Consider the following 24043-nt stretch of genomic DNA (forward strand, 5'->3'; position numbering starts at 1 on the left):
ACGGAGATGGCTCCCCGCTGCTGCACGGCCTCTAGTGAGGTTTAAGCAGCGATGGTTTCCCCCGCTGCTGCACTGCCCTCTAGTAAGGTTTAAGCAGCGTTGGTTTCCCCGCTGCTGTACTGCCCTCTAGTGAGGTTTGAATAGCGATGGTTTCCCCGCTGCTGCACTGCCTTCTAGTAAGGTTGACCAGCGATGGTTTCCCCGCTGCTGCGCTGCCCTCTGGTGAGGTTTAACCAGCGATGGCTTCCCCGCTGCTGCGCTGCCCTCTGGTGAGGTTTAACCAGCGATGGCTTCCCCGCTGCTGCGCTGCCCTCTGGTGAGGTTTAACCAGCGATGGCTTCCCCGCTGCTGCACTGCCTTCTAGTAAGGTTTAACCAGCGATGGCTTCCCCGCTGCTGCACTGCCTTCTAGTAAGGTTTGACCAGCGATGGCTTCCCCGCTGCTGCACTGCCTTCTAGTAAGGTTTGACCAGCGATGGCTTCCCCGCTGCTGCACTGCCATCTAGTGAGGTTTGACCAGCGATGGCTTCCCCGCTGCTGCACTGCCTCTAGTAAGGTTTGACCAGCGATGGCTTCCCCGCTGCTGCACTGCCCTCTAGTGAGGTTTAAGCAGCGATGGCTTCCCCGCTGCTGCACGGCCCTCTAGTGAGGTTCAGGCGGCGATGACTCCTCGCTGCTGCATTGTCCTCCAGCAAGGCTCAGGCAGTGCACCGCCCGGCTGATCGAGGAGGTAACACATTGTCGGCGCCTGCACCCCACCACGCGCGGTCAGTCAGCAGCGGTGGCTGGCAGCGGGGCGCACCGTGTCCGGGTGCCGAGACGCGGCGCTGACCGGGGACGGCGCTGTCGCAGTGTGCGGTCTGCCGGCCGGCGTGTCGCGGCGCGTGGTCGGCGGCCGGGAGGCGGCACGCGGCGCCTGGCCCTGGCAGGCCGGCCTGGTGACGCGCAGCGGCCGACGGCACACGCTCTACTGTGGCGGCACGCTCATCAGCAGCCGGCTGGTGGTCACAGCCGCGCACTGCACCAACATGTCAGTGAGACGCAACGCCGCCGCTGGCGTCTGCCGCGCGCCTCTCGTCGGGCAGGACGATGAAAACGCTTATGACTGTTCTAAGCAACCGATGTGTAAGGTGCGCAGTGCTTCGTCCGTTGTCGTGATAATCTCAGTGCAGGCGTTAAGACAATTGCTCCGCACAAATGATATGCTGTCGTGTGTGGCGTAACGTGGCGAGGGGTTTGGCTAGGCCAGTCTCGTGCCAGGCAGTAGGCTAGACCCACTCTGTTGAGGCAATACCGTGGGCCCCACGGAGATCCTTCATCAGCTCGCACGTGTGGCACAGGCACCGCCGTCCAGCCGGCCGGCGCCGCGGCAGACGTCAGCCAGCGACAGGGAACGGCGTCCCCTGTCGGCAGGTTCTTGCAGGGCATGCGGCGGCCGCGTGAAATGCGTCCCGACGAGATCCGCCTTCTGCTCGGCGCCCACAACGTGTCGGACGCGACCGGCGACGGCTTCTGGGTGGCCAACGTCACGGCCATCTACCGCCACCCGCGCTTCAACTTCGCAACCATCGATAACGACATTGCGCTGCTCAAGCTGCAGGCCGATGTGCCGTTCGGGCCGCGGGTCAGCCCGGCTTGCCTGCCTGACAAAGGTCAGTGACTGGAGGCCCGCGGGCGGGAGGTGGCAGCTATGCAGCCAGGGTTTGAACTGGGAGATGGGCCAGGGCCAGGGTGTGAGAGCGAGTTCAAGAGAATATGGCTGTTTGGGACAATCCTGAATACTGCTTGAGTGTCATAAATGTTCAAGCAGTACGTAGCTCACGTAAATCAGAAGCACCTTGGTACGCAAAACGTTTTCGAATTTAAGTGCACACATGCTTACAATAGCAATATTAAACCTGTTACTTAACCCGCGCCTGGCCAGGGGTCTGATACAACCGGAGGAAACTGACTTTCCCACTGGGATCCCCAACTTCCAGACACCGTAGATCTTAGGTGAAATACGAGGTCACGAGAGGTCACGGAAGGCCAAACACAATTGTTTCAATAGATGCTGTTAAAACCTGTGTTAACATATCAAGACGAATATCGAGAACACGAAAATAAGTTTTAAGACTGTGGGAGATTGTTCTGATCATTTCCATGACCACAGATGGACCCGGTAAGTCAGGCCACGTTCAAAGTCGGTCTACCAGTAGCCTACAAGAACGATGCTTTTCACAATGTGCTTCTGACTGAGTCAATTGTATCGAGTGAGGCTGTGAGAGAAAAGACATTCCAGACTAAACACACCAGCTGACCTGGAGGGCATCTAAGGTCAGCTTAGATCAAAGTTGTGAGCCATCCAAATTCGGAAATTGAGGTGATAACCCAGTCTGTGTGACCAGTACAATGATTTGCTGTGGTCGGAAATTGAGTATTGTACATCTACCATATTAACAAATAATAAAAATGGACATAACACAAAAGTGTATTGTACATCTACAGGCACTCAAGTTCGCCATGGCTGATGTCTACATCATACAAAGTCCCTTGGACGGTTGGCAATGTATTGTAACAGTCTGAAAACAGGTACGCTGGTATATGATATATGCATCATCAGCTGTACAAACACAATGAGGAGACGGTTACATGCGTTGCACACGTTCATCTAGCCTCTCTGGGCCGCTATTGGCAACATAGATCGTTGACCTTGGATGACCTGATATGGTCCTGAATGTCCTCACGTGACTTATGGTGACCGCATTATGCATCACAATGGTATCGCATGTTTTTCACTAAAGTATTTACATTCTACGTCTAAAACTACCTTTAAAACTGCCTATTTTGAGCTTAGCATGTATCTTGCTAAAGGTACCTATACAGGTAGATCATGACCTGGGCCAAGGTCATGTGATCTGTGATCATACAATGGTGGGTGTGCCTAGGTTAGTGCCTTTTTGCTCACATACAAACACCGAATCTGCACAAAATGCGTGCAAAGTTGCAATATTCACGAAAGATAGCACGTATCTGATAGCACATACATATCATATCTGATAACTCGCCTCTGGTCACTGCCCTCCCTTTTCTGAAAAATCTGAAAAATTCAACTTGTAAGCATTATCGTGTTCCATTACTATGACGACTATGATGATGCCTACCCCAAATAACCAGCAAACATGTTATAGGTGGTCAATTTTTAGATGCTGAGGTTTAGAGGTTTGTTTAGAGGTTAGAGGCTCTTTGACTTGATCTTAGCCAATGCTTTTGGCAGAAAAGGGTAAGGATGCCAACTTGATAGATGAGCAGGTACTAAAATTCGTGTTGCCGTGAGCGTTCGTTTTTGACCCGTGCTCACAAAACAACGGTAGGGGAATTCACCTCTCCTGGCCGAAGCGCGGGGGTTAAGTTACTACCGTCAGTCGCCAAGTCACGTAAAGTCACTATTGGACTCGAATGCAATGAAAGTTTGTTACTGTTACCCAATCCCGTGCATTTATTGACGTTGAATACTTAAAAGTCGACTCATAAACAACAAGAAAAGAGAGCGCTGTGATGTTCAGTGCAGCGACCACTGAAGAGTAACCCACGACTGGGCATGCTTTTTAGAACACACTCTGCTGATACCTCAAACAATTAAAGGGAATGGTCCACATTTTAAAAGATTGAAGTAAGCACCATATGTGGTCAAATAAGTTTACTCTTAACTACTGATATACTTGCAAAGGGGGTGTTCCATATTTATATGGGTTTTTTTTACTGAAATAGCCATCTATCTTGAAGTCCTTTCGGCACTGTTCACAATCCTGCCCTTCTTAAGACCTAAGCCCCTCTAGTTCTGAGTTACACGCCCACGAAATGGAGAAAGATTTAGCGGGGGAGCATTTCAAAGTCACGTTGGCATTCATGACGTCATAGTCGTTGAAATCCTGCCATCCCATGAGTCATGCGGCAAACAAGGCAAAAGAAAATGTCGAGGTGCTCATATCTGGCGTTCGTGAGCACGATTTTAGATATAACGGTCGTCAACCGCCTCCAATCAATGTTGGGCAAGGCAAGATGACGTATATAGGAACATATTTTACTAACATACATTTTTGCTGTTCTAGAGCAGTCTTTTCCACTTAAAATGCACACCAATAAATTTTGTGAGCTTGTTTCATCATATTTGATGCCTGCTTGAATGTCTTTAAATGTAAAGCATTCCCTATAAGTGGAAAAGACTGCTTCAAACACGACCCAATTCTCTGTTTAGTAAATATGCTTCTCAATACGCCGTTGTCAGATTACTTCATCGTTCCTTGCACAGCATTGATTGAAAAGCCAATTGGCGGCCGTTATATCTAGAAAACGTGTTCACAAACGCCAAATATCAACCACTGAATAATCATATTTTAATTGAGGTTAGTCACCGCATGGATAATTTGATGGCAGGATTTGAATGACGTGATTATAACGCCGTGCATGCATGGTGAGTTTGAAATAGTTCTTAAAAAACGTCCGCACATTTTTGCGGTCATGCAGCGCAGAAAACTATAGGGGGCGTTAGGTCTCAAAAAGGGCAGGAATTTAAACAGGACCGAGTGATCTTTAATACTTTTTATTTTTAGTTCATTTATTGTCATTCATACATTACATATATAATTCTATGTACATTATACATATAGTTATACATGCATTATACATAACATTGAACTTACATTATAGATGCATATCATTTATCGTTCATGCATACTACTTCAGTTGAAAACCACACACAAATGCAGAACACTTCTTTTAAGTTTAATGACGTCGCTGGGTGGTGTCACTGCAGCATCTTCAAAATATCTTGCGACAACTTTTTTAAATGCCTCTGCAGATTGCGAACTGTTCCGAAACAAGATCATGCACGCTGCCCATAAAAATAGAACGCACGGGATGTGGTCCCATGCCCATTTTCTACGAATAACACCGGCGTAATCTTGTCACATTCATCGCTGTCATCTCAGTCTATAGTTAAGGTCTTTGGAAAATGGAAAGCTCTTGAATAAAATGAGTAAAGCGAGAGTGGGCTACGTTTGTTCATATGAGCTAACTATATTTCAACTCGTTTTGTTGCCATCCACTTCCTTTTGTTTACTAAGTTCTTAAACGTTGGATGAGTCAGTTATGGCATAAGTGGTTAACCTATCTTATGGACACTTACCTCTGTTTTGTCCATGAATATAGTTTTACCATCATCGTTTCTTTTCGGCCATGATGCAATTTGCACGTAATTATGTATGCCTGTTTGCATTCAGTGGCCATCGTATGCTGCACTCAATTATGCATAACTAGGACTGACCCATTCAACGATGATTTTTACTTGCAGTGGCTTTTTTCCATAGCCTTTTTCTTAGGTACCAACCAGCATATACATATATAAAACGTTGTGCCAATTCCCCCTCAGAAAACTATGCGAGGTAAGTTTTTCACTCACCATTCATTTTACAGGCTCCCGGTGTGTTGCCAGCCTGCCACCAAACGTGCATATAGAGATGGCCAATATCTTCCGGATGTGCTGGTTGTTTGAACTATCGCCTACTTCTTTCGTGTCAGTGGATTCACGACATAGGGCCAGTTAATTCTCCTACCGTTGTCAGTTGTATTGAGTTCATAAAAGTACTGGATGACGCTTGGCTTTCAGCCAGGTATGCATCTTAAGTCAAATGTTCTCGGTGGAATGCTGGGATACGAACCGGGTGCCCCTGATGGTAATTCCAGCGTTACATCATAAAGTTCATACTAGCCCGAAACATTTTGAGAGGAGACTGTCAGTGGTAATCGGGATGATCTTCTATCAGATGTCTTTATTCGCCACTGGCCAAAGTGACGCACCGATTTTTTGCTGTCTCACCGTGACTCACCGATTTTTCTGGCTCAAGAAACAATGTTCATTTAGCAATTAGTGGTGGTAATGCTGTTTGCACCATAACAATAAGGGCTAATCTATTGCACCCCCGCCTTGTTCCGAAGTCGGTTAGTTATCTCATAAAAAATATAACTAATTCTAAGATGGTACAGAAGTTGTGCAATGTATGGCATGACAAACATTAAAAGGGGATTAAGATGCCCTTCCTCCAATAATTATATACGTGATATCCGTTAAGTAAGTTGCATTTTTGATGAATTTTCGGTCACAGACCTTGCTCACAGAGTCCAAATTGGAATGTGCCGCCGAACTACTTATTTCTGCTTCCGCTGCTGACACGAAGTCGGCTCAGGAAATCATGCAGCTCTTAAGATTTCATCCTTGTATCCATGTTCTCATGCAGAGATGCGTTTAAATGCACTAGACACGCAGCGTTACAAAATATGCTTCGTCCCACTTTTACTTTTCCTGAACGCGTCATTGATAAAAAGTACCAGAGTTGTAATGCCCACACATAGTTTCCACCCCGGAAGCAGGTTTGAGCTCCATATAGAGCATCGATCTGGTAGGCTTCGAGATTTCAAGGAGTGAATGAATGCTGCGTTGAACTGAAGCGAAATTCAGCGCATGAAAATCGGATTATTAAATGTCTCTCAACATCAGTGAGCAACAGACGAAATCGTAGCTCTGTCAGTGTAACGCTTGATTGAGAACAGCAAGTTGACCGGTCCGAAAGTGGTTTTCTTTCCATGCTTTCGCTGCAAACCGCCATGAGAGCTTACGACGCATTTAACTTAGCCGTCAGAAGTGTCGGAAAATAATCCCGCATATAGCGTCAGCTGTCTAAACCATCATAAAGCCGAGAATACGAGCCACTTAACCGTCTCACTGGAAGCGCACAGTCGTCGCAGAGAGCTATACGCTCCCGACACCGTTACTCACAAGAGCTGACGACTGCTGACACTGGTAGCCTTGGGGCTGGTCGCCAAACAGTCGGTGGAAGTCGGTGTTCTCTGCCCTGTTCCTATAACGACAGTTGGCGAGCCAGCGCGGCGCTGCGGTCTCGGCTGCCAGGGGAGAGCTGTTCACTGGCCGCCGTCTGCACGATATCTGTGCTATGGCCTCTGTCTGTGACAGCGTTGTGCTGTAGCCTCTCCCTGTGGCAGTGCTGTACTGCGGTCGCTGTCTGCGAGGGTGCTGTGCTGTGACCTCTGTCTGTAACGGTGTTGAGCTGTAGCCTCTCCCTGTGGCAGTGCTGTACTGCGGTCCGCTGTCTGCGAGGGTGCTGTGCGTGGTCTTTGTAACAGCGTTGTGCTGTAGCCTCTGCCTGCGACAACGCTGCTCTGCGGTCGCCGCCTGTGAGGGTGTTGTGCTGTGGCCTTCGTTCGCGAGCTCTGTGGTGCCCCAGAGCGGGCGGTCGTCGTGCCAGCTCGCTGCAGGCTGTATCGATTGGGCCCGGGTCGCCTTAGATAAGGAGAAACGCAGCCGACGCGCGTCTGAAACTGTGGGGGCGGGGGGGGGGGGGGGGGATGGCGGCGACGGCCGACGCTAGTCGATCGGCCCGATTTGCTTCGCCTAATAGTAGCGCCAGGTGGCCGCTGCCTAACTCCTCAGCTCACACCACGGGGCTGGCCACCCATAAATCTGCGAATGGAACGGAACTTAATTTTCGAAATTCGTTCATGTTAAGGAGTCCTTTGATGGGGACAAGCTGTTGAGGCGTGTCCAAGCAACGAACCCGAGTGGCACTTTTAAAGAAGCTACGTCGCTTTCAGGGGCTGATTTGTGTAATTTAGTCGAAACGGTTACGGAGCGACGGCCTGTGGAGACTTGTCTGATGTTGCCGCTCACTACAAGGTACCGTCAAACGTAAAACAGGGTGTCTGAGCGAAAGCGCGGTGTCATCGATAAGACAAGAACTGCTTTGATGGTACCATTGTGTCTCCACTGAGGCATCCCCAAGTAGCTTAAAATAAAGACTAGGACATTATATCAAAACTGATGCCGCGGAACATTGGTTTTGTCAGCATGCCATTTTTGGCCCCTTCTAAGGGCTGGCCCATTTGCGCGATGCGCAATGTCTTCCAAATGCATATAGTTGAATTAGTTGGGGGATGAACTAAAATACATACAGGTCAACAGTAGATTACTTTTTTCGCTCCCCTATTGCCGTTATGTCTTATCCGGTAGTCCTGCAAGCATGGGGCAAGCAAGCAATTTTTTCTTCACTAATCACTCCGTCGGTAGACTGATATACTGGTCCCGTACTGGATTTAAACATGAAGCTTGATTTCCATTGGTGTGAAAAGGCCTGCGGAGTATAAAAGTTCATTCGAAAACGTTTCACAAGTAACGCTGTGCCACCTGCACCATTCCTTCAAAACAAAACACTTATTAGAGCTCGATCTGATGACAATGCAGCGGTGCATTGGAATCCATCACCAAAATATCAATGCATGTGCGGGCATAGGTGAAACACAATGGTATTCACGTATGCGAAGCGACAGACCAACAGGGCTGGGTCAATCCTGTTATGCTCGCTGTATGTTCTAATTGTAAGTGTAGTTTGAGCTGTAATACACCTTTTATATATATATATATATATATATATATATATATATGTGTGTGTGTGTGTTGTGTGTGTGTGTGTGTGTGTGTGTGTGTGTGTGTGTGTGTGTGTGTGTGTGTGTGTGTGTGTGGTGTGTGTGTGTGTGTGTGTGTGTGTGGTGTGTGTGTGTGTGTGTGTGTGTGTGTGTGTGTGGTGTGTGTGTGTGTGTGTGTGTGTGTGTGTGTGTGTGTGTGTGTGTGTGTGTGTGTGTGTGTGTGTGTGTGTGGTGTGTGTGTGTGTGTTGTGTGTGTGTGTGTGTGTGTGTGTGTGTGTGTGTGTGTGTGTGTGTGTGTGTGTGTGGTGTGTGTGTGTGTGTGTGTGTGTGTGTGTGTGTGTGTGTGCTGGCTATTCACGTACGGTACCCTGGTGGGTTTACCGCGCCCACGGGATTTCTTTCTGCTTTCGCTGCGCTTGACGCACTGCGACATAAAAGTCCTTATTAAGATACATTGTTGTCGCCAGTACTTACTCTATCTGTACAAGTTAAGGACAGCCAGACACGTCAATGCTCAATGCTTTACTTATGTGCCACTATAGGCCATCAACACCGAATGTGGCCATCTTAATCGTCATAAAATACAATCAGCGTCATAAAATATAACGGAAGGCCAGCACACAGAGTTACTGACATCCAGGCCGTCTGACAGGTGTGCACACTGGAGAGAGTGACACTGATACAAGCTACAAAACCACGCATGAACCAGCAGATAAAAAGGATGAAAGTCAATGCCATCAAAAACGTAAAGCACCCATCACGTTTGCACGCTAGATCGAATAGTTTCTTTTAAGACTACCGTCAAACAACTGTTGAAAGACCAAGCCCTGCCCCCGACAGGTCAGGAAGAGTGAGCCGCTCACCCGACAGATAAATAGGCAGCCTATAAGCAGAGACACGGCAAACAAAGCATCCCTTGCCTATCTTGGAGTTTTTTGGTCACGTTTTTGTATTCTAAACGTGGCTCATACATCCAAAATCCCCCCCTTCCCCTAGCTGTTTATGGTATCTATCAGAGCAGTTGCTGACTAAAGAAATGCCGTAGTGTACGCCACGCCAATGCTGTAGTTTGAACGCCACGCCGTGCACCGTACTGGGGATCACGTCTTGAGGAAGGCCATAACGCTTGTAGTTGAGGCTGATCACAAGTCCGAAACAGACGTCTGCAAGGTGATGTAGTCTGCATGCCTATTCCATCTACACAAAGCTGAGGGAATTTTGGAGCTGTTTTCATCGATGTCATGAATGATGGGGGCCGCACGGGCAATTAGAGAAAGCGTTATGTGGATAATTCTCACATGGCTTTCAGTCGGGTTGGCGACATTGGCCCGGGCGTTGTCGAGAGAGGGCGCTCCGGGCAGGGACATGTGACAGGGAGCGGCCGGGTGGCGGGGCGCGCTGGCCGGGCATTGGCTGACCGGCAGTGACTTTTGAGGGCATCGTTACACTTTCCTGTGCCGATTTGTCGAATTTGAACTGAAATGAATCGTTCGCTGTGCCCCCTCGGGCACGACATGGAGTTGTCGGAGGACTCTGTGTACACAGATGCAGACGAGGAGAACCTGATCTTAAGTGACACGGAGACGCTCAGAAAAAATCGCTAAATGTGTGTTGCAGAAGCGGTGCAGTCTCTTGGAGGTAAGACGACCAGCGTTAAAGGGAAGCGCGTGCATAGAGCCAGTCTCGGTCTCCACCTGAGGCAAAGACGATGAGACTGAACGCTGGAGCGCTTCCACAACTGCATCTAATGAAATAAGCCTGGTCAGAGGCACATTATCAAGAAAACTACCGTTCTTGTAGGCTACTGGTAGACCAATTGTGAGCGGTCAACTGATGTGGCCTGACCCATGTGGATCAAGAGAAATGGTCGGAATTGTCTCCCCACTGCCTTAACGCATATGCCCGTGCCCTCAATATTCATCTTAGCGTGTTAACACAGGCTTTAACCTCATTTATCGGAATATCGTTTTTTATCTGTCGTTACCTCTGATGACGCCATATTTGACCTAAGGTCATACATTTGGTGGACATTCTTAATGGTTTGACGAGACCTCTAATATTTTGTTTTTTGTTTTTCTCATGTGGTTTGGAAAGGTGGAGATTCCAAGGGAAAGCTCGACTGCCTCCCCCCCCCCCCCCCAGCCGGGCGCCAATGTCTCAGACCCGCGACCGGGCTCGGGTAAACAAGCGATCAAGTTTGGCTGGTAGAACCCAACAAGACAGTACAAAGAGCCTTATTTCTTGTTCAATAAATAGGAAAATGAAGATATGTATGCAGTGGTATTTCGGCTACATGCTTTTATTGAAACGAATAGCAACAGTAACTTGTCATATATGTAGCAATGATATTACTGATATATGGTTTTAATTAAATGTCTACTGGTCAAAAAAATCAATAGTAACGCAAAAGTATTGTGTATGTATTTCTGACATAACTAGCGTTTGTTTATTTCTAAAGATTTACTGCTGATATTCGTTTCCATAAACGCATGAAGCCGTAATATTAACGCAACTATTTCTCCATTTTCTGGGTTATTTTACGAGGACTAAGGCCGATGGTACTGTCCTATTTATATGCATAATGCTCCTTCCAAATGCTCTTAACAACTTCGGAAATGTAAGTCAAGATTCAGCAGCTGCCATCTAGCGTAGGATATAATTTCAGAGAAATCTGTTGACACAGCTTCGTACTTTTCTCAAGTCGCTACTTCGTCAAATGGGACACCATGCAAAAAGGAGAGGGAAAGTACGTTAAATGATTTATAGAGCGCGATAAACACGATCCAAAAGTCTAATTTATACTAGGTACTTATGCTGAGTCTAGCCTAAGTGCCAGGCAAGTATAACGCAGCTGTACGGCTTGTCAGTGCTAATCAAGAACGAGACGGCATTCTAAGAGACCTAACAGGCCACAGCGTGTTACGTTGTCAGGCACAGCGGCGGCACGTCGTGGAGCGAGGCACCGCTTACTTTCGCGGGCTAAATAAACGCTTCCACCGGCCCGCACAAACGGTGCTTGGGTTAATCATATTAAACCACATTAAAGCCGAGGACGCTACAGATTCCACATTGGAGATGTTACAAAAATCCCGGTGTTATTTTGAAACAATATGCAAGTGGTCGGCGCGCAACGCTTCAAACGCATTCATTTCATGCATCCATGGTGCGGCAAATGGCGAAGCAGAGGAACTGGAAGCGTCTCCTATAGAACAGGATTTGTGCAGCTCTGGCGTCCATGGACGGCTCGGCTAATCCTGGTCGGGATGGTTACACAATATTTTTTAAAGGTTTCTGACAGGAATTGGGCGCCGTCTGCTGTGTTATTAGAGGAAACAGCAGAAAAGCGCAACAACTATCATCCCAGAGGACAAAAATCAGGCATTGGTGGAATCATTGCGGCCTGTCAGTCTCCTGAATATGGTATTTAACATTTTGACTAACACACTTACTAGGCGCATTGGGAAAATGATTCGTGGACTTATCAACGAAGACCAGACGGTGTAAATAAAAGGGAGATGCATTACGCAAAATATCCGAACGGTCCTAGACTTGCTGAAAACCACTCAGGAACGTGAAATGCCGGAACTTCTTGTATGTTGTGACCAGCAAAAAGCATATGACTCCATGGATCGAAGATACTTTAATGCCGTCATTACGCAGTTCCATCGTTTTGTTTTCCTGCGTAAATCGAGTAATATCATTAACCAGGAAAGCCACGGCTCTAGCTCTGCGCAGATGCAAATTGACGGTAAGATGTCAAACCCTATCGAATTCTGAGAGGCCTGAGACAGAGATGCCCTTTAAGTTGTAGCCTGTTACTCATGTGCGTAGAACCCACGCTGCAACAAATTTGCGGTAACTGGGAGACATAAGTTGAAATATCTGCGTACGCGGACGGCGTATTGATAGTGATGAATGGCCAAACAGAACCGCTGAAAGAACCCATGAGCCCGCTTACTCAAATTTTCAATGTGCTTGGCCTGAAATAGAACGCACAAAAAACGCGTGCCATGTGAGTCAGAAACAGCGGCCGTAATCGGTCGGCGTATGCCCAGATCTGGGTCCAGGGTGGGAATTCTGCTCAGCGCAGTACCTGAGTATGAAAATCGACCTGCGCAGTAAAAAACTGGCCGAAATAAACTGTGAAGTCAAAAAAGACCACTAGGGGGAATAGCTTTTAGTTCTCTTGCGGGCTCACGTCGCACGGAAAGACGTACGTCTTAAAATGTGATACACTGTTGCTGCCCATAGCCGACATTTCAGTTTTGGAAAAAACAACATCGCAGCAAATAAAAGCAATATAATCGTGATGTTTCATTTTCCTTGGGGGAAGACAGATTAAGATGAAACGACCCACAGTTAAAAATGCCTGGCAGCACGGAGGGGCTTCAGATCTCAGACGAGAGCGTTCAGACGGACAGCCTGGTAGGAGGAGTACTCGGCACGGGATGTAGAAGCAATAGGAAGGCAATAGTGCGAACATGTATAATGGTTGATAACGACGTCGCGACCTTTTATCGCGGTGGTAACGTTTTAGATGCCAGAGTAACACAAACATTAGTTTAGGCTCTAGTTGCAAAATACCGTACATGTATAAAATACAAAGTACCGTCTGGCACAAAATAAGCCACATAGAGAAACCGTCGGGAAGCGAGGCACTGTCCAAACCGCTTCGGTTGTACAGAGATATACACTCAGAAGGTAACACGAAGTTAAAAAAAAAAACACTTCCCGGACACGGTGTTGTAACGGTTGTCAGACTTGTTGCGACATTGGAAGACGAAGGCTAAAATAAGGGGCTGAGCCAGGTCGCCAATATAACTTCGGAACTAATTATATTCTATGGCATGCCATGTTATCAAAGCTGTCAGGAGAAAGAAAAGCAACGCTCCTACCCTACAGTCCATAAACATCAAATCTGTCAGATTGCTTTAAGCAGATTATGAAGACATCCAAAAGCACGAAGTGGTCATACGGTATCGTGCAAAACAAGCTGAAAAATTGCCTACCCGAACATATGCGAAGAAAATGGGAAGATGAGCTAAATCTCCCAAACACGTCTGATTATAGCTGTACGTTTTCATTTGTTTATGAAGAGACAACGGATTTCAAGCTGAGATGGCTCAGTTCCATGCTTTAACCGCAAATTGTCAGCAAACTTCAGGAAAGCAAACCAATAATATAATCATGACTATTAAATAGCAGCCTTGCTCTGTACGGGGTAAATGCATCTCCCTGTTTTGCTCCGAGATGCATCTCCCTTTTAGTAATAAAAAACGGCCTTGCTCTGTGCGGGATAAACGATTCAGCCGGAAGTGAGAAGTGTCCAGAACGGGCCGAGACCATTTCGCACATATCTTGAGACTGCCCTGGCATTAGAAAGTTTTGGGTCACCCTACAGAGTCCTTGCGAATCCAACTTACAAAGCATTCCGTGATCCTGAGACACTACTAGGGCAATCACTCCCTGTACTTGGGAGCAGTGCTTATCAGCTTTACGTTGGGTAAAGGAGCTCGGTTTTTCGCTCCGAGATGCAGGGCTTCGTAAAGTATTCATTACATTGCGTCAGAGTTCAAAAATATATAGCTACCGTCACAAACAACATAAACATATTGCGTGGTAAGTGGATCCGCTTGACCAAGCTGTTGAAGAATCTGGGCCTTCTCCGCTCATGAGAAGATAGAGTGACTGGCCGTTGTGTGGAAAGGTAGGGTAGGAGGGTGGCGAGTGGGGGGGAAGTGCGATGAGAGAACAGAAGTTGGGGAGGGTTCGTTGCACTGAGGTAGCCAGCGTGCATTAAAGGGAGTGTTCCACCTTTAGATGTGGTTTTTGAACTGAACTAACCATATTGAAGATATTTCGGTGCTTTTCACAACCCTGGCCTTCTTAAGAACTAAGCCCCTCTAGTTTCTGAGCCGCACGCTGGCGAAAATGGGGAGAGTATTTCAAGACTGCCTTGGCGTTCATGACGTCATAAAAACGCCATTCAAGTCATGCAATTCCATAAACCTCGCGGCGGTCAAGGCCAAGAAAAATGTAATTGCTGAGGCGTTCATATGTAGTGTTCATGAGCACTGAAAAGGCTCACTAAAAAATCGCCGGATCGGCCCATTATTAATGAGCTTATGGTTTTCATTGATATTATTCCGTTTGTAATCATATAACTGAAATAGAAGCCAGAAGGTACCGCGGAATGCATTCTAACTGAATTACGTAGTCAATAAATTGAGAAATAATGCGTTAAACGACTGCATGAGATCACCGGCGCTCCCCATTTTACAATAGTTCAGTGGGATTTTCTCAAAGGGCAGATCTCAGAGGCTTCGTCACAATTTGCATCTGGGTTCTACAGAGTTATAACGCCCGCGCGAATGTAGATTGCGGATCGAAATAGGTCAAGAATCTGCATTAACTTGGGCAAGCTAGGTTTACCTGGGAATGTTCAACATCCACCCAGAATCGACTAGTGATACAAATTATGAAGGTAGTTTTGAACATGCGCCCTCGCAAATCTTACCAACAATATCCTTTTCGCTTGGCGTTGCAGTCTCCATAGGCCATACGGTAACGGCTCCCTGGCTTACATCAAGTCGTGACCAACGGGTGGGTGAAGATGATGACGTATTAACACAAAGTACGTTTTAACGCCTTAGGACACCAAATCACGCATTTAAAAGATACTTCGTGCATATATTTCACCGCTGTGATTTCAAGAGTGATGTTAAGAACGGATTAACATCACCTCGAATTCGCACTGGATGGAACCTGGGGGGTGTAACCGAGCGGGTAGATGTGCAATCTCTATTTCCTGTGTTGCTGTAACTGTTCATCTGACCAGAGGGCAGCCTCAAAATGGAAAAAATTCAGCCCAGTCTCATCTTTGAACGGTGCGAATTAATTGTGAAACACGTTCAAAACCGCTACGTCACGGCGGTCGTTCTGGCGCGGGACGCGTGGTGCTAGTGCAGTAGCCAACACCGCTCGGTTTTGTGGAAACGGCAGCCCAGACCATCGTTCTCCTTGCTCCCGAGGCTTTGGGCGTCCAGGCTCAAACCTTTTTAATGGCCTTGTTCGGCTTTGAGCTCACTTCGATCCATTATATTCAACACTAATGAGATCTCGTTTTTCTTTTCTGGCAAGATGGCCTCTTGAGTAGAACACCAGGGGGCATACCATTGTTCTCGGTCAGGTGCTGGATGGCCATTCCGTCCCACCGCCGGGTGTCTTCTGGCTGCCACTCTGGCGACACGGGGCACGACCCCCTGTCGATCCGGAGGCTCTTAGAGATATGCATAATATTACACTGGTCCCTTCCTGACGTGCGGGAGGCCTTCTGCCGCGCGCGGATGGTCCCGGATCGATGCATGAACACTAGTCGACACAACAACATTCCTGATCGCCACAGGAAGTTCAATACTGAGCAAAAGTTTCCCTGAATGACTTGAGACCCCTTGTTGGCACAGAAACACTCTGTTGAGCACTGGGCCAGTGACTGATACAGAATCCCCGCATTGTTGCAAGAGCCCCAACCAATGCAAATCTCAGGCCCGACCCTGTTCCTGCTATGGAAAGGGGTTCCAAGAGCTCAGACCGAAACGGAGCTGACTGTTTGGTGTTGGTGATTTATGGCCGAAATAGAGGGACGTTCTGTCTCAGCGATCCCCAATCGGTACAAGAAACCTTGTAACTGCCATATGAGACCGCGACCCCACGGGCGCGGTTCCTCAATGTGACTTCCAGCAAGCCCTTCTGGCACTTCAGCCTTCCAATCGGGCCCTTGATCTTTGGTTCCGAGGGGCTCTCCGGCCCCTCTTTGGACCTCCCCAAACAAAGCCCGTGACTGACGCGGGCACCTAGCCGACACATGACCCCTGTTGGGCACTGTGGGCCCCTGACTGACACAGGGGATCCAACGATTGTTTCAGGGACCAAGACCAATGCAAGTCGTGGCCCCGGGCTTGTTCCTGTTTGGGTTATCGGCCCTCAGAGCTCAGACTGACAGAGAGACAACTGTTTGGTGTTTCTGGTCTCTGACCGATCGAGATATCCGCATTGTCTCAGGGGGTTTTCAAGCGATGCAAAATACCCTCCAACTGATATTTCAGGTCACAACCCTGCGGGTCGCAATTATTTATGTGACCTAGACTGTCCTTCAGGCCCTCATGGCTTCCAACCGAGCCCTTGATCGTCGGTTCCGCTGGATCGCCTAGGCCCCTCTTTGGGTCTCATCGAAGACTGCCATTGGTCGGTTCGGGGCCCCTTGCGAACACAGGACCCTCTGTTAGGCACTCCGGGCCCCTGACAGATACAGGGACCCCAAACAGTGTACATCGCTGGCCCTGGCTTTTTAGGCGATTGGGAAGTGGGCTTTCCGGCCGATACCGACACAGAGCTGACTGTGAGGTACTGATGGTGCCTGGCCGACATATAGACCCATATCGACTCAGGGGTCCTCGATCGGCGCATAGACCCCTCTGATTGCTTTTTTAGGGCCTTTCGCAGCGGGATGGAGCCCCTGAATAAAAACTGGCCAACCTTTCGTGCGATTACGTCCTCCAATTGGGCCCTTCATGGTCGGTCCCGGTGGACCCTCCAGGCTGTTCGGGCCTCCTTGAACACTGCCTCTGGGCGACTCTCCCATAGGCAGGCAGGGCCCCTTTCCAACATAGGGCCACCTTTTGGTGCTGTGGGGCCCTGGCAGACACAGAGCCCCGACCAATGTAAATCGCTGGTTCCTGCTTTGTCCCGGCTTGAGGACTGGGCCCTCAGACCTACGCCGACGCGAAGCCAACTTAACGTCATTGGTGGTGTCTGACCGACGTATGGATCCTTATCGACTCATGGGGCCCCTGGTCGATGCTCAGGGCACGCTGGATGGCATTGAAGCGCCCGGCTCTGCGGACCCTGCCTCTGAATACGACCTCTGGTCAGCCATTCGTACCCTAAATCTTACATTCCGAGGAGAGCGAAGAGCTCCTCGAAATCTAAGAGGGGCATGTCCCCCTGTGCTTCCCACTGCCTACGCTACTGTAAGTCCCAATCAAGTGACCTCTCCGTGTTGAGCCTCAGCACGCACTGCCGGGCGCAACCTGGCCATCAGCCGTGGCCGGCTGCAAACCGCCCGCGGCGCGTTGCCGGCACAGCATCACCGGCCACGCAGGGGCACGAGCATCCGGAACACACCACAGCACGGTCAATGTGTGCAGCGCAGGTGCGCTACATTGCCTCTCACAAAACATGTGTTATGAATGGTGCGCCGCATCATTGGTGGCAGAGGTTATTTTGAGCAAATTGTCAGACTCTTGATGCACTGGTCAATGATAATGACAACGCCTCGTCTGTCTGGGAAGGCCCCGCCGCCAGCCGCGAGGGAAAGCGTCTCCCACGTGGCGGGAAGACGACCAAGTCGCGAAAGTGGTCCGGATCAGGCATCAGGACTGCGGACGTGTTAGGGTTGTGACAAACGGGAACATTTTATAGGAGATTGCAGGGCTAATGAAAGAAACGTGGTAGGCAAGACCACGTGGAGACGAAGTGCAAGGGATGGAAGGATGCCGGAGAAAATGGGACAAACTCTGTGAAGAGAGTCAATGACATCAAAGACTTAAAAACAAATACCCAAATCAATGGAAAGGAAGTTGAAGCCGTCCTGGATACTGGATGTCAGAACAATCTCACGAGGCCGGATGGCCAGATGGCGCTGAATATAGCTGCGAAGCCCACATCTACCTCTAGTAGGACAGGTGGAGATAAGACGCGCGACATCGAAGTCGAGTTCCAAGAGCTCTCTAGCATGGAAAATATCAAAACAAAAAACACGGCTACTTCAAGTTATATTGGCCATACAAAAAACAACAAAACAAAACAAAACAAAACAAAAACACGGCTTTATCAAAGGCGTAACACACCGGATTGAAGCGAGCGGTCGTCCGGTCGCAAGGAAGCCCTATCAAGTGCCGCTGCACTATCAGGAGGCTCTAGGAAAAGATCCCTGTGAAAAGGACATAATTCAGAAATGCAACCCGAGCTATGGGAATCCAATGGTGGTCGTGAAGACGCCTGATGGGACCCTGCGACTATGTGCAAACTACATCACGCTGAATAACCAGACGGAGAAATATCCATACTCAGTGTCGTCCCCAAGTAACATCATGGTAAAGATCCGTGTTGGAAGATTTTTCACGAGGCCAGATCTTTGGCTGGCTTACTAGCAGACCAAACTGGACCCTGAGACACGTTACAAGACGGCATTTATAACTGTCGATATCTCCTCCACTATATGGTTCGGCCGATTGGCATGACAAACTCATGGGCAGTGTTTCAGCGGGTGCTGGCCGAAATTTTGCCTGGCCTGAGCTGCGCGCCGGCCTACGCTGAGGGCGTCTGCGCGAGCACTCCAGAGGATGATTTGGAAGTCAACCCGCGGCAGTTTGGAGGGGTGTTCCAGCACCTTCAAGATGCGGGAGCTCGTCTGCATTTTGAGAAGTGCGAGACTGTCACGAAGGCGATCAAGTGTATGTGACATCAGGTGAGCCATGGATAGGTGTCCGCGCTGATCGACAAAGTGGAAGATATCGCGACGTGGTCTACGCCGACAGCGACGTTCGAGATCCGTCAGGCTCTGGGGCCGACAAGCTTCTAGCGGCTGCTCGTGCCGCGACTTGCCGAATTCCCGGCACCGCTCACCGATCTGTAAAAGAAAGACGTGCCGTTCACGTGGAGAACACGACAAGACCAAGCATTCCAACGGCTCAAGAAAGCTTTGTCAAGTTCACCAGTCCTCGCTGAAGCCAATTCAGCCCAGTCATTCGTGGTGACAGCCGATGCCGCCGATACCAGATGTGGAGTGGCCCTGGAAAATGACTTAAAGCCAGCCGCGAGCACTTCAAAGATGCAAACGTCAAAGAAGAGCGTGACTAGGAAGGAGTTGGCCGCCGTGGTCTTTGGAATCAAGGCATTCATGTTCCTCTTGAAAGGAACACCCTTCCTCGGTGTAACTGACCACTAGTCGCTCCGGAATCTCCTAAAGAAACGCTGTGGAACAGCTGGATTGTATGGGACACTACGGTTTCGACATCATGCATGGACGAGGTCAGGAGACCATGCATGCGATAGCGCTGTCTGGAAGGTCGTTGTGACAACTGACTTTCAAAGCCGACACTCTGAAGTCAGCAACCGATGCGGACGATGCGGACTGTGCGCCCTGAGAGAAGGGTTGTGGCAGAGCATGCTGAGTCAAGCCTCAAGTGCGGAGATGCAGTTTTATGCGCCTGAAAATTCCAAACATCATGTGATCGACGGATTTGTGCTGAGAACGTTTCATCACGGTGTTGACGCTCGGATCTAATTCCAAAGAGTCTGCGAAAGAAGTGTTCTGGGGATGTGTCATGACCATCCAACGCCCGGTTACCTTGGAGTAAGCAGGACGCTGGCTCGACTGACCAAGAACCACTACTGGTACGACGTCAATAGGGATGGAGCCAAAACTGCCTGTCATTCGTCCGGAACAAGATCGAGCGTCAGCACCGCGGCAGCATCGCGAGGGACTGGGCACTGTGCCAGTGATCGGGAGTCCCGATTTCCAGTGGGGAACCGACATCCTGGGACCCCTGGACGCAAGAAAACGAGACAGATGATACATGCTGGTGGTCACAGACTTTTTCACAAAGTGGGCAGAGTAGTCGCTCTCACTGAAACAATGGCTGCAACAGTGGCGAGAAAGATCGTGGAAGTCTTCACTAGGTTCCCTTAGTGCAGCGAACTCCTGACGGACCAAGACGGCAACTTCGAGAGCGAGCTGGTGAAATAACTCCGTGTGTTGCTGGGCGCGACAAAGCTGAGCACGACGCCGTATTACCTGGTGGGCAATATATAGACCGATCAGTTCAACACCGCCGTTTGTGTAATCCTGCGTGCTTGCTACTGTGATGGGTGGGACGAGACACTGTCTTAGGCATTCTCGGCGTACAACAGCCCTATGCATTCGACGGCGGGGTATTCGCCCTACGATCTGATCGTTTGGATTCCAGCCAGAGAGTTTGGCTGTCTATGAGCTGCAGGGATCTGGAGACGAAACCGGTCGTCGTTTCAAGTCTCACGCGATGCTCGCAACTGATGTCAGACGAGATGTACAGAAGAGCACATCTCGGGCCCTCGACACACTGCGGAAAGGAACGTCGGGTCGCCAAGTTTCTTCAACAGGAGATGATATCATGGTTGGATCTCGAGTTCTCATAAACGTCTCAGGAAAAAGAGGAAGCTGGACGAAATGTATCAAGAGCCGCACGACGTTCTGGCAGCTCACCGCCCCGACTATGAGATACAACACGGCGTAAGAAGATACAGGGTCGATAGGCGTCACCTATGGCCTTGGCGGAGATCACCGGATGTTCTCGAGCGGGAAAGCGCATTCGCTGATACTTTGGTTGATAACCCCCTCAAGAGCAGAGCGAATTCGGCCAAGATGACACTGGATGGGACGAAGACGTCGCCGCCGAAGATGAATAAGTGGATGCTGGTAATGAAAGGGCCGACAATGCAAATTAAGAAGCTGACACTCTAGCGTCGGCGAAAGGTTACCCTGGCCCAAATCATGACCTTTTGTCGTTTTTACCTGTGCAGAAATGATTGAGACGTCAGGTGTCAAGCAAACGCCGGTATAGGTTACATCATCGCGATGTTCAATCGCGCGTCCAATTGCGAGTGTGGAGGACGTTCGGGATATCCGCTGCAGCGATTATCGTTTTAGAAGGGAAAGGGGATGTTAAGGGTTTTGTCCTCGCATTACCATATGCTTTCTGCTCGCTGCCATATTAGTCAGCTGTTGGGGCTCTCTCTTCGCCCGGGCGCCGAGGTGGGAGGCTGCGGTGTGTCGTGATGGCGGTAGGTTCGTTGGCTTGAGGATTTAGATGCAACACTGCAAAAAGTTCAAGTGTTTAAGACAACCGTCGTCCTCAACGAACCGGGTACACATAGCCATCGCTTGGCATGTAGGTGCGCAAGGTCGTATTGAGAAAACGGGCCAATCAGAGGAAGAACTATCCAAGAACAGCGTCAAAAGCAGAAGCTCTTGTTCAGAAACTTGCCTCTAGCGATCGGTAGCTCGGCGGTATCTGTGGTAGCTACGTAGGTCTCAGCCTGCAGTCATTAATTAGCATTCGTTCGGTAGCAATAGCTTATCATAGCAATATTTGTGAACAAATCTATTCGTATCCGCTTTGAGTAGCACTCCGGGCCGAACCTCAATAGCGGGAACATCCTCTGTGAGCGCATGCACTGTGCTGTTCGGCAGAGACGGCGTTCTGGGGCCGCTGGGGCACGGTCACCGGCTGGGGCACGACCTCGTACCAGGGCAAGGCCAGCCCGCTGCTGCGCGAGGTCCGGCTGCCGCTCATCTCCAGCGACGCCTGCAGGCGTACCTCCTACGGCTCCATCATCACCCGCAACATGATCTGCGCCGGCCTGGCCGCCGGAGGGCGTGACTCGTGTCAGGTCAGTACCTTCAGCAAGGCCGGCGATACTCGTCAGGTCACAACGGCTCGTACTCAAAGAACAGGAAAAGGGACAGCTCAACAGGTGCCGTATTACCAACCGTGTCCGATGCGATCTTATCTAGCGGCTATTGTTAGGGAAAATGCGTCGATGCCACCGACACATGTCATCGATATATACGTTGATAAATTTTCTTAAATTCATTGCCACCAGTCGCGTTGATCCGCCACATATATCGAAAAAACGTGCATTTGAACATCATTTTATAGTTTAGATCCGGTTGACGATGATGACGATGATAACGGTGATGTCCTCGGAAGCCGCCGGTGGGCGAGTCGGTCATTTGGTTGTCGGTTCTGTAGACTAATGTTCTGATCAATATCAGCCTTATCTAACCGCACGTGAAAACCATTTGGTCTGCCGATAAAGAGCACCGCAATCATTTAAACCATTTACAGCACATAATCTCCAGCCTGCCTCTTGCTCATTTCGCGTGTTTATTGCTCGACTGCTTTGCATTCATCAGACTAGAAGTAGACAATACAGAGCAACTGAAATTCAGAAGTCACTGGTGCGGGAATACGAGATTCAGAACAGGAAAGGTGGTACATGGTTTCCTACAGTTCGGTTCTCTGCAGAGGCACACCGCTCAAGTGTGAATGGTAACACCTGGCCCGTATTGCCCATCAGAAGCGCCAACATCCTGGCTTTGCATAGTCACCCTTAGAATACAGTCACGGCTTCGCGGTTGTGGCTTGGTGTGACGCTGCGGCTTCGTGAGCTCGGCGGCAATAACCTGTGATCACACGACCCTGCTCCAGATTCCCCTACCTGCCGGTAGGATGCCTCCCTGCTCCAGGTTTCTCACTCTACCGGCAGGGTGACTCGGGCGGCCCTCTGGTGGTGCGGCAAGAGCACAGGTGGCGCCTCGTCGGTGTCGTCAGCTTTGGCTTCAAGTGCGCGGCCGCTCAATATCCGGGCGTCTACACCCGGGTACAAAATTACGTCGACTGGATCAACTGGTACATCGACAATGAATAGCAAATCTGACCTCAAGTCTTGAAATGGTGAGCAACAGTGCTGCAAGACCACAGCATGGCCTCCATTGACCATGATGGAATGTCCACCGCAAAAGGCCATTCAAACCACAGGCGATGGGAAAGTTATGGAATTAGTTACGTGTTTTCATATGAGATTCAAAAGTGTGCCATACATTTCCGTACTGTTTTACGCGATAGCCACTTTAGCTGATACATGATAAATAAAGGTGACGTTGTGGTCGCTGTTGGCCAAGCTTCTCTTTAATGGTTTGCAAGACCGCGGTGTAACAAAAGTGTACAACGCGAATGGCATGAGCTGGGTTTAAACACCGTGACTAATTAAAGAGCACGACTGTAAAGGTTTTTACATTACGTAAGGGAATTATTCTGGGGTTTTGATAGACAGATGTCCGGAAACAGAGCCAGGGTTTGTTGCGTGAACCATGAACCACCATTAGGTCGTGAAATTTCGGATCAAGGACGAAATTTTCCGGCAAACATTGAACGCTCCGTCTCGCTCGACACGGTCCGTCCCACCCTCAGACGGCAAACATACACACCCTCGCGTAAAAACGACACGGTCCGTCCCACCCTCAGACGGCAAACATACACATCCTCGCGTAAAAACGACACGGTCCGTCCCACCCTCAGACGGCAAACATACACATCCTGGCATAAAATGTGTTAACGGTTGAAGACATTGCTATGAGGCTTAGCGATTCCAGACATTCTCCGTCAACCAAAGCCTCCTAGCGTGAGGTAGGCCTGTGTGTGCGTGCCAGGTGTCTGTGTCAATGCTGCACCCCAGCGGATCACGTGCCTGGTGCCTGTATCGATACTGACTGCACCGCTGCGAAACACGTGCCAGGTGCCTGTGTCAGTACTGACTGCACGCAACCGAAACACGTGCCAGGTGCTAGTGTCGATACTGGCTGCGCCACAGCGAAACACGTGCCAGGTGCCAGTGTCGATACTGTCTGCACTACACGCCAGAGAAACACGTGTCTGGTGCTTGTGTTAATACTGAAGAAGCAGCAG

At 49.4% G+C, this 24043-nt stretch overlaps 1 protein-coding gene across 1 annotated transcript; it reads left to right on the forward strand.

Moving 5' to 3' along the window:
- The first annotated feature begins 474 nt into the window (after positions 1 to 474).
- Positions 475 to 23364, forward strand: LOC119111329 (proclotting enzyme). Its single transcript, XM_037235144.1, has 5 exons — positions 475 to 509; positions 907 to 1029; positions 1413 to 1651; positions 21766 to 21965; positions 22845 to 23364. Exons 1-5 carry the CDS (start codon positions 475 to 477, stop codon positions 23004 to 23006), a joined length of 759 nt encoding a protein of 252 aa, XP_037091039.1. The 3' UTR covers positions 23007 to 23364.
- Positions 23365 to 24043: the final 679 nt, after the last annotated feature.

Source organism: Pollicipes pollicipes, unplaced genomic scaffold (assembly GCF_011947565.3).
Source record: "Pollicipes pollicipes isolate AB1234 unplaced genomic scaffold, Ppol_2.1 Scaffold_7261;HRSCAF=8764_pilon_pilon_pilon, whole genome shotgun sequence".
NCBI lineage: Eukaryota > Metazoa > Arthropoda > Thecostraca > Pollicipedomorpha > Pollicipedidae > Pollicipes > Pollicipes pollicipes.

Bases quoted from the DNA above. Each gene is read 5' to 3' on its own strand.
- LOC119111329 (XM_037235144.1), top strand. From the start codon at position 475: ATGGCTTCCCCGCTGCTGCACTGCCATCTAGTGAG. The intron at 510-906 runs GTTTGACCAGCG...CCGGGAGGCGGC, and splicing joins CTGCACTGCCATCTAGTGAG to ACGCGGCGCCTGGCCCTGGC. The intron at 1,030-1,412 runs GTCAGTGAGACG...CCCTGTCGGCAG, and splicing joins GCCGCGCACTGCACCAACAT to GTTCTTGCAGGGCATGCGGC.